Below are 11,674 nucleotides of genomic sequence, written 5' to 3' on the forward strand. Positions count from 1 at the left end.
AAGTAAATGTCCTTCAATTGGGGAATGGCTTAGCAAACTATTGTATGTATACGTACATATATCATGGAATATTATTATTCTATTATAAATTAGGAGGGATGGGAATTCAAGGAAGCCTGGAGGGATTTGCATGAACTGATGGCGAGTGAGATGAGCAGAACCAGAAAAACTTTGTACACCCTAACAGCAACATGGGTATGATGTTCAACCTTGATGGACTTGCTCATTCCATCAGTGCAACAATCAGGGACAATTTGGGGTTGTCTGTGATGGAGAATACCATCTGTATGCAGAGAAAGAATTGTGGAGTTTGAACAAAGACCCAGGACTATTACCTTTAATTTAGAAAAAAAACTGATGTCTTGTTGTCTGATCTTGCTATCTCTTTTACTTTATGTTTCTTCCTTAAGGATATGATTTCTCTCTCATCACAATCAATTTGGATCAATGTATACCATGGAAACAATGTAAGGACTGGCAAGTTGCCTTCTCTGGTGGGTGGGGGGAGGGAAATAAGATGAGTGGAATAATTATAAAACTCAAAATAAATAAAATCTTTAAAAAATAAATGCTAGTTTATTTGAAATGAATTAAATTCTTCTGAATATTGTAATAACCTCCTGAAATAATACTGTACTATAAGGTAATTCAAAGTTTAAATAAGACAAAATCACTGACCAAATGAAGTTTACATTCACATTTAGATGAGACAAAGTCCCTGACCAAATGAAACTTGCATTTGCAAACAGGATCAGGGAACCTGAAAGGAAATATAAAAAAGTTATCTAATCCAAGCCTCTCCTTTTCTGGTTGAGAAACTGAGACCAAGCAAGATGAGAAGCTTAGTTCCTGAACTAAAGTCACACAAATAATAAGGAACAGTGTCAGCATTTGAACCATGACTTTTGACTCCAAATTCAGAATTCTGATCATTGGCCATTCTATCTCCACCAGATTAAAATGACACATACAACTAAGTCTTCATTATTGTCGTTTATGTTGCTGCTGCTACTGTTATTATTTTAGGCCTAATTTATAAACTCCATAGAGGGTATCTACATGGTACAATAGAGAGAGCTGGAGTCAAGATGATCTGGAGTTAAGAAGAACTGGGTTCAAATATGACTTTAGACACTAGCAATGTGACCCTGGCCAAATCACTTAATTCTGTTTGCCTCAGTAAAATAAACTGGAGAAGAAAATGGCAAAATATTCCAATATAAAACTTTAAATGGGGTCATGAAGAGTTGACTGAAACAATCTAATAAAATAAACTTCATACACTTTCTCCTCTTTCCAATTCATCATGTACACTTGAATTTAAAATCAGAAGATCTAGGTTTATAGTCTAACTCTGTGTGACTACCAGAAAGTTTCTTTACTTCTCTGTGATTCAGGTTTCATTTATCTAAAATGAATGGGTTAAATTAGATAATCCCTATGGAACATATCAGCTCTAAAGTCTAGGATACAAACTTGCCTTCCTTATGAATCATTTTTCTCAACATATTATAATAGTTCTCTATTGCCATTGGCAAAAGATGAAATTCTTTAGTCTATTGTTCAAGACCCTTTTTTTCAGATACTATCTTACCTTGACTTAACTCATAATACTTTGTTCCAGGTTGTCAACACTCACATCCAAACTGGTCAGGCTAGAAAACTGATTGAAAATAAGGTTCAATTTAATAAGTGTAAATGTAAATTATTAACCTTGGGCTCAAAAACTCAACTTTCCAAATACAGGATGAATACCAAGTTTAGTGGTTTAGTGATCTGAACAAATTTTGGTAGACTATACATTTAGCCTGAGTCAATAATATTATAAGACAACATCCTCCTTCCCCTTCAACTCTGCCCTAAGACTTTTAGGAATAAGGTAATTATAGTACCATTATATACTGCTCAGAATATTATGCTCAGTTCTAGTGCTACAGCTCTAAAAAGAGGGCTGATAAAACTGGTGAATGTCCAGAGGAGGGGAACCAGCATGGTGAAAGACCTTGAGTCCATTCCATATATGGAATAATCAAAGCAATTGGGGATGTTTATACTAGAGAAAAGAAAACTGAGAATAAAGAAATGATAGCCATTTTCAAGTATTCAAAGGGTTTTTCCTTGGAAGAGAACAGATTTGGATTTTTTTTTTTGTCCCTAGAGGGAAGAATAGGGAACAATGAGAGGGAAAAAAATCTACAACTCTCTATCAGTCGAATATATCTAAAAATAGATGAAATTGTATTAAGTGATCTTTTTAAAGAGAATTCTAAGTAGAATTGAATAACTATTTATTGGTATGCTATGGTGGATGTATTTTTAGGGACAGGGCTAGAAGGCCAATGAAGTTCAACTGCCTATCCTTTAAAGTCCAATTCAGACACCATCTTCTTCAGGCAGTCTTCTCTGATCTCCCAAGTTGGAAATAAGACCAATCTTCAAACTTCACATGACACCTTCTTTGCAAGTTTCTTATGTACTGATTATATTATTTCAATCTCCTATCATTACAACTATTTGACTCTTCACTGAGCCTTTTATAATACTATGCACCAAAAAGGTCTTAAGTAAATATTCCAAAATTTTAGTTAAATTGGATTAGAGCCTTTAAATCCTCTAAATACATTATCTTTCTTTATTCATGATACCTTGATAAGATAAAAATCATGTAAGTATAATAATTATGTCCTTTTAAAGAACAAAAACTGGGTCTCATAAAAGTTAAGTGACTTGTTCACAATCACACAAAATGAACAGGAAATGAAAACAGGACCCAACTGTACATCCTTAGATTCTGTGAAATGTGAAACATTAGGTTTAGTCAGGTAATGAGGGTACTTTTTGGCTGCCAAATGATCATAGCTTTAGAGTTAGATGAAATTTTGGGCATCATCAAGTTGAACTTCCTCATTTTACAGATGAGGAAACTAAGGTCCTGAGAAGTTAACTAAGAAACATCTAAAATCCCAAATTGAAATTTTGAACTGAAGCCTTTAATTTCAAGTAAAATATACTCTCCATTATATGACAATTCATAACTTCTACATTTTTAGATTATCGATAGCAGATCACTAAAGATAGTCCTTGAGATTTGCTGGGCCATCAATGGCAAAATAAGGAGCTAAATGTAATAGAGTAATACATATATATATATATATATACATATATATACACATATATATGTATATATACATATATGTATATATAAACATGTATATAAGTGATATATGAAAGAGGAATGGGATGCTTTGATAGTGAATTTCTTCTCAGTAGAGTACTTTAAACAAATACTGCATGATGCCTTTCATGATATGTTATAGTGGGAATATAGGACCATAGATTTATAGCTAGAATGGAGTTCAGGGGTCATCTATTTCTACAGCTTTACTTTACAGATGGAGAAATTTTTGTTCTGTGCAGTCTAGACTAGATGACTCTGAACTTCTGTGACTTATTCCTGGTGAAAAACATCCATCACAACAGAAACAATATAGAGAGCAGACATTATCTCAAATGTCTAGGAGATATAAAGAAGACAAGGAAGAATAATGAAGATAGATAGATAGATAGATAGATAGATAGATAGATAGATAGATAGATAGACAGATAGATAGATGATAGAAGGTTGAATAAAAAAGCAATTATTGAATATAATCTGATAGAATGTCAGGCATATAGTCAGGAAGACTGAAATCCAAATCCTAGCTCTGTGACCCTAAGCAAGTCACTTAACTCTGTTTACCTCAGTCTCTTCATCTATAAGAATGAACCGGAGAAGAAAATGGTAATCTATTTCAGTATCTCTGCCAAGAAAATCCTAAATGCGGTCATGAAGAGTCAGAATAAATGATGCAAAATGCCTAAATAAAAATAATATTTAGATTTAGAATCATCTAACTCTTCAACTCTTAGCACATAGACTGGCACATAGGCTGGTACATAGGTACTAAATAATTGCTTATGCATTAGAGGCATATAACAAATACCAAAAAACCCCAAACAAATCCACAAATAAAAATCTGCCTTCTTGTCCTCTTAGAATTTACATTCTAATGGGGGAAATAATACATACAGGAGTTATGACTAGGAAAGATAGTTTTGGTCTGGGATGACACAGGGATGATGGTAGAATAATCAATTGACACATACCCTTTCCAAAGAACAATAATTTCATTATTATCCCCAGAACTCAAGGTAGGTGAAAAACAGTGGAGATAAGAAGTATTAAATGAAGAAAATGTCATGGAAGGAGCATGAAGAGTTAATATATGAAATTAGAATTTGGGGTACAACTACTAACCCAGCTCCAGATTCTGCAAGTGATCTCATCCCAGAGAAATACTGACCAAGGTATTAATTAAACTGGTCATTCTTTTATACCTGGGCAATCATTTGGCATGAAACTACTCCAATGCAAGAAATAATCAGCAGTTTGAAAACTCCAGGGGACCTTTCTGTCTGAGTCTGAGTTCTGACAAACTGTCTCCCAGGGGAAAAATAGAAAGAACAATGTAGGAAGCTTTCCTTTTTAAACCCCAACTTTATTTCCTCTCCTTACTGCAGAAAACTACCAAATTCTACCCTATATCTGTATAACACTTTGTATCTGTTCTCATAAGATCTGTAAATCCTTTTCCAAACTCTTTTTATGAGATACTGTAGTTCAGATTACTCATTGTAAACATTTATACTAACTGGAAAAAGCGGGGGTTGGGGATGGCGTAGAAAGACATGCATGACTGTATGAATTTACCCTTGGCAAGGGGCACTGCCAAATCTGAGCAGGAAGGATAGTTTTACACAGCTGGAAGACAGAAATCAGCATTGTTACCTTGTTTATTGTGTTGTCTTCCAAAGAGTTTAGAAACCCCTTTATCGGTTAAATACATCTAAATGGACTTAGGCAGTCTTCAAGGAAAGCTGTGGGACTTTGCGCAAAAATATTGCTTAGAACTTTTGAAGAGTCAGGTTATGCGGTGTATTGGACATGGAACAGTGGAGCCACTATTCTGTGACCCCTCTTTCCCCCCATCTTGGTATAGCAATATTTGTTAGGATAGCTGGTTTGTCATAATGGATCTTAGATTCTTTTATTGCTTTCATAGCATAAAGTGATATATACAAGACTTTTTTTTAAAAAATAAAGCATATATATACAAGGCCCTGAAGGTCTTTATAATATGGAAGGGAAGAAGGGCATAAGGTACACATAAATCATAATTATAATGCCAAAATGAGATCATTAAAGAGGTTTAAAATTCTATGTGAGGAACTGAGGAAAAGGTCTTTACCAATTGTGAGGTAAGAGTATGAAATATATGTAGTGAAAAGAATTCTCCATATAAATTAAGAGAACCTAAGTTTAATATGTTTCCTCATTTGTTAAATGAGGGGTATTGGATTAAACAACTTTTAAATTTTCTTCCTGGCTCTAGATTAATAATGCTATGATATTAGAAAAAGAATCTTGGTGGAGCCGACATTTTAATTGAATTTTAAAGGAGGGGTAGACAATATTCAGAGGATGGGAAGAAGGTGGACATTGCAAAGGTTAAAGTTTAGAGAGAAAAGAGGTCAGCTTCAAGGAGAGAGGGAGGCAAGGAAGAGAGTAACTGAACCACAAATTCTGAAGAAGAATCATGATGTGAAAATAGGAAAAATACAGTGGTACCAGATTACAGAGGGGTCTTGACCATCAAGGGAGCAATATAAACCCAATTTGACTGGCAATAGAAAGTCACTGAAGGTTTTTCAGCTGAAGAGCAAAAGACCAGATCCATGTCCATGGAATTATTTCAACAACTGTGTGAAGAATAGATAAGGGGAAGGGGGCAATTGTGAAGGTGACAAGACCTTTAAGGAACCTATTAGTACAGTCACTGCAGGTGATAATGAGAACCTGTTCTTATTGGTGAGGGTACTGGGAACTGAGAAGAGTAAACAAAGGTAAAAGTGGTCTGGGAGTTGGAACTGAGACAAGTTGACCTTACTGAAGAACAACAGGGAGGGAGAGGGTGCTCCACAATTGCCTGAAGAATACAGACTTTCCAAAAGGTGCTGTGCAGAATCTTCAAGGATTGCCACTGTCAGAATAAGAGGAGCAAGGATGGTTTTGAATTCCAGGTAAAGAAGGAAATAGTTTTAGAGTGAGGATAATAGGGAGGAATGATGTAGGAGGAACTTTTTCCTCAGTATCATAGATTGAGAGAGATCAGAGAGTATAGTAATAGAACTATTCTCTTTGTTGTTATTTAGTCATTTTTAGTCATATCTCACTCTTTGCAACCCATTTGGAATTTTCTTGGTGCTATTTCTTTTTTGTTTCCTCATTTTGCAGAGAAGAAACTAAGGCAAATAGGATTAAGTGACTTGCCCAGGGTCAGACAGCTACTAAGTGTCTGAGTCTGGATTTGAACTCAGGAAAATGAGTCTTATTGATTCCAGGTCTGGTAGTCTATCCAATGTTCCTAACTGCCCCTTCTCTTCATTTTTACAGTTGGGAAAATTGAGGCCAAAAACGGTTAGATCATTTTACCCAAGTTACACAGGTAGTTAAATGTGAGATTTGGATTTTAAACTCTGGTCCCCTGATTCTAAATCAAGTATCCTTTCTACTTCTCCCTACTATAATCACCCCTCAGCCACACAGTTTTGAATATGTTCTGACAGATAGGAAAAAGAAGTTAAGACCAACCATTCCTTGCGCACGGCCTTTTTGAATGTATTAGGCACAAAGGACACAGGAGTTCTTTGTGTAGCCTTGGAAAGGAAAATACCACAAGACTTCTGATATCCAAGAAAGGTGGAACTTCAGAGTTCAGGCAGTTTCTTGGGGGGTTGGGATGGGGTTGGATAAGGGTCCTCTATACATTCTGTAATATTTTGTTTGTGATATTGTGGAGAACAAGCAAGAATTGTTTGAAAGGAGAGCACCACCATGAGGCGGTGTCTTCATCAAGACAAAGAAATTGTTCTATTTGAAAGGGAAAAAAAAATCTGTCAGAGGGTTATTTGGTGTCAATCATAAAGCAGCTGATGGTACTGCTATTTTTCCTTCACCATTTTTCAGGAGTTATGTGTGTATGTATATGTGTATATTTATATTTGTTTGCTTATTCTTATGAGATTAAAAGACATAGTATGGAATGAAAAAATGGTATTCTAAGCTTGACAGTAGAAAGGTTTGCTATAAAATCTTACCTCTGACATTGATAATGGACACCTTCTAGGAGACTCTACTCATTTATAAAATTAAACATAATAATATTTACAACACTGCCCTCATAGAGTTGTTCTAGAGCTCAGAGGAGATCAGGTAAGAATGAAAACATAACATTTAAGAAATGCCAACTAGTTTTAGTGATTCCGCATGAAGAAATGTGATCAGAGTGAAAAAAGGACAAGGATCGGAGTCAAAGACTGCAAAGGATAGGGTTCTGGACCTGGAGCCTGGAAGCTCTGAGTTCAAAGTCAAACCGAGACATTTATTACTTCTTTGACCATAGGCAAATCACTTCAACTTTGTCTGCCTCAGTTTCTTCTTCTGTAAACTGGGAATAATGATACTGCCAATCTTCCATGGTTCTGAGAATAAAATAATATTCATAAAAGCTTTGGAAATATTAAATTCCATACAAACGCTAGCTATTATTATTAATCCATCTGAAATCAGGCAATGCACTTCAACATATTGAACCTCAGTTTCCTCATTTATGCCTATCTCAGAGGATGGAAGTCAGAAAACACTTTGTAAATTCTAAGAGTGCCAGAAAAGGCAAGCTGTTACGTTGAGGTGAAGAGCAGCACATGGACTTATGTCTGGAATAACCTGAAAATATGCTTGCAAGTTGTGCAATTTCATTGTTGCCTACATCAACTTGCCTTCTCTGCTCAGAATCGCCCAGTTTTGTAAACTTTCTTATTAACTCTCAGAGGACTGGTTAGAGAAAGAAATGTCCAAAGGACACCGCTAAAAAAAGACTCAGCCACTCAGCCTTTTCATGGATTAGCTGAATTCTGAGTCCTGAGTTTTGTAATGTTTATTCAATTGCTGTACCTTTTGGGAGTCGGGGCACCTCAAGTTTGACACTTGTGGCTTAAGCTATCTCTCTGAAGCCAGGGCGCTTTAGTCTGTTAAATCTTTTCTTTGCAGGTTAAGAGGAGCTGTGGGTGGTGGATAATGTCATTCTACGATCCTTGACAAGAGCTCTCAGTAACCCTGTGCAAAAGAACAGGATGTTGGCAGCTGAACTGTTAAACCTGTCTTTGATTATTATTCCTTTAGATCACGGTGATGTCACCAGAGTAATTTGAGCCGGGAGTCTTTGCACTGCCTTTAAATAGCAGTCCCGAGATGAGTTTTCTCCAGCCTCTTTAGGAGAGAGCCCAATCTGGTTAGAGCCCCTGGAGACAAAAAGCTACGAAAAGCCATCTAGCCTCTTCTTCCATCATGTCCACTTCGCTGAGAGTAAGCCCATCCGTCCATGGGTACCACTTTGACACCGCTGCCCGAAAGAAAGCCGTGGGCAACATCTTCGAAAACATAGATCAAGAATCCCTCCAGAGGCTCTTCAAAAACTCTGGGGACAAGAAAGCTGAGGAGAGAGCCAAGATCATCTTCTCTATCGACCAAGATCTGGAAGAGAAGACTAGAGCTCTGATGGCCCTGAAGAAGAGGACCAAAGACAAGCTGTTTCAGTTTCTGAAACTCCGGAAATATTCGATCAAAGTTCACTGAACGAGTAAAGCAGGAGAGAATGGCTAAGAGGGCAAGAACTTTTAAAGAATGAAACGACGTTGGCGAGACTCTGACAACACGCCTCCTGCAGCTGCTGCTTGTCAGCCCCGGGTAAGGACCTCCAAACCCGGAGACAAACTGGCTGCATAAACTCAAAGCCATTTCACACACAGAAAAGTTGCCGGGAGAGGAGGCAGAGGCACCCCTGGCAGCCACGAGCCACTCTCCCGGTGGGAAATGACTGTTGCGAGTGTCCCAGGGACAAGAAGATTCTGCTGGGAGGCATGCCGGTGACAGCCAGAGCCAGCAGGAAGAAGCATCTATCCTATGCCACTCGGGCCGAGCCCCCCTCCCTGGGCCAGGGGACTGAGTTTCTGTCGGAACTTTTTTCAACTAGCCAGGGGGAATGCAAGAATACGTATTTACAGAATTTTTTTCTGTTGAATTTTGAAATAAAGAAACAACAACATACACACATAAACCTGCCAAGACTCAAAACTGTCTGTTGGAATGGACTTTAGAAGATCAGCAATTGATCGTTCATTTGCATTTATTAAAATGCCTTAAAAAGTACACACCATATGGGTGTGAGTAGAAACTCAAGGGACTGCCTAAAAATGGCTTCTTCAGAGCTGTCTTGCTCTGAATTTTGTCTTGCTCTTCTGCTCTATAAAGTGCTTTTTTAAAAAAAAACATATATATGTTTCTTACTGGTTGCACAAAAGTTAAAATAATTGAATGAAAGTACTGTGAAAGTCTGTTACAGATTGAAAAAAAATTTATCTGATGCTAAACTTTGCCATGATTTAAGTTTCATAGATATTTCATTTTAATACTAGCATTTGATAATTACACTCAAAATATTTTATGAAGATGCAATAGTTTCTATAATTTATTGTATGTGGAAAGTGACCTGCAACCATAATAAATTATTATAAATGTAGTTGATTTTTGTCTTTGATACTTGACTCTTAAAAGAATACAAAAGAGGATTATTTTGAATGCAAAAGTCTTCTTTAGACAATTGGCTCTTTTAAAAATGTACTTTGGGGGTGGGGGTGACTTCAGTAACTGGCAAGCTCAGAAGTAAATTTTTACATCATGTACTCAGGAAGTCTCTCTGTCCTCAATTTCTTTGAAAAATCTCATACATAATCATAGAAATTTTTAGACTGAATCACTATTTGTTACTATTCTTATATAAATTGTAGTGGTTCTTTAAAAATAGAATCATAGAATCTTGGAACTGGAAGGGGCATTTCCCCCCATTTAATCACATATGAAGAAAACCTATTTTTTAAAACTCCAATATATTGATAAACATTTATTTTCTCCACAATAATTTATCTTGTGGCTAACCCAACCCCTTAATTAGAAGCAGAAATGTACCAATTATTAGATATCCCTACATATTATAAAAGAATTAATTCCTTTTTTCATTCCCATATAAAATTAAAGGAGCTAGAATTGTTTTCTGACTGCTACTTTTTCCTAGGAAGAGGTAAAACTTCCTCAGGAGTGAGCAACTCCAAAGTCCCTACTGATGTTTAACACTTGGTCATGAAAAAGTTTCCAACTAAATAGTAATGTCCTTCTTAATAATAATTGACACTATTTCTTATTGCACAATTTTTTTTACACATAATAACCTATTTGGTCTTCACAACAACTCTATACGATAGACATATTGCTTTTATTACTCCCCCTCCCTACACCCATACCCATTTTACAGATGAAAAAATTAAGGCTTAAAGAGATGAAGAGGCAAGCTGATGATCAAATAGAAAGTAAATGTCAGAGTAAGAATTAGAAGCTAGGTAATTCTTATGGACCCCAAGTCCAGCATCCTATCTACTTTATCTCTCTCTCTCTGCCTCTAAAAAACAGTACTTCCTATACTGGAAATGATTAGAAATCTAACCTGGCCATTGTTCCTTCTTTTGTCATTTATAGACCAGTAAAAAATAGGTGAGCAAGTTAAGAATCCTAGAATCCTAGAACCAGAAAAAGAAGTTATTTGATCCATGTCCCTGTTCTGCCCCACCCCCACTTTTAGCAATACTAGTAGCTAATTTATATGTAGTATTTCAAGATTTGAAAAACTTTTTATAGATATTTCGCTTGATCCTCATAATGACCCTAGTAGGGAGGTGCTATTATTATCCTTCCTTTACAGATGAGAAAACTGAGGCAGGAGGCAGTTAAATGACTTGCCCAGAGTCATACAGCAAAGCAGCTTTTGAACTCAAATCTTCCAAACTCCAAGAGCTCCATTCACTGTTCATCTTTCTCATAATCTGCTGCACACAGACCCTTAAACAAACCTCTCTTTGGCAGTCTGTTCATTCTAAAGACACATTTAGAATAACGAATGATACTTATTGAGAGGCTGGGCAGGCTTATTGCCTAACTTCATCCAGGAAGTTGCATGTCTTACTGGCTTACAGTGAATAGTTATGAGTCAGATGAATACGTCTCCTACTCGAAGGTTTTGGGGATTCCACTGATCCTTTGTACTGTCCTGGGGCTGAGCCAATTGTTCCTCTTCAAAATGCCATATTCTCCCTTTTCTTTTTAGGTGTTCTCGTTAAGTCCCAGATAATTCCTCAGCACAAGGCCCATTTTATCAGTCTTCTTACTATTACATTATCCTAAATTTTTGATAGCAAATCTATAGCAAAAAATATTTTTATAAAAATTGATTGTGTTTGTATAATAGAGAGGAGAAATAAGAAATCTTCTAATGACACATTCTTCTACTTCATGGGAAAAGGACTTGAATTAGTATGCTTAGAAGGTTTTTCAGCATTTCGGACTAGTCTTTCTGACAGGAGAATGTGAAGGAGCTGTCAAGAATAGAAAGGATAAACTTTTTTCCTCTTAGTGACCCTTCTGAAGCCTAGGATACTATCACTGTACCCTTTAGCATTACAGCAAATA

The 11,674-nt window shown here is 36.4% G+C and overlaps 1 protein-coding gene across 1 annotated transcript; it reads left to right on the forward strand.

Annotated features, from left to right (window-relative positions):
• Positions 1-8,405: 8,405 nt before the first annotated feature.
• Positions 8,406-11,427, forward strand: TCIM (transcriptional and immune response regulator). Its single transcript, XM_074208990.1, has one exon. It carries the CDS (start codon positions 8,447-8,449, stop codon positions 8,732-8,734), a length of 288 nt encoding a protein of 95 aa, XP_074065091.1. The 5' UTR covers positions 8,406-8,446; the 3' UTR covers positions 8,735-11,427.
• The last annotated feature ends 247 nt before the right edge of the window (positions 11,428-11,674 follow it).

Source organism: Macrotis lagotis, chromosome 1, assembly GCF_037893015.1.
Source record: "Macrotis lagotis isolate mMagLag1 chromosome 1, bilby.v1.9.chrom.fasta, whole genome shotgun sequence".
Classification (NCBI taxonomy): domain Eukaryota; kingdom Metazoa; phylum Chordata; class Mammalia; order Peramelemorphia; family Peramelidae; genus Macrotis; species Macrotis lagotis.

Bases quoted from the DNA above. Each gene is read 5' to 3' on its own strand.
- TCIM (XM_074208990.1), top strand. From the start codon at position 8,447: ATGTCCACTTCGCTGAGAGTAAGCCCATCCGTCCATGGGTACCACTTT.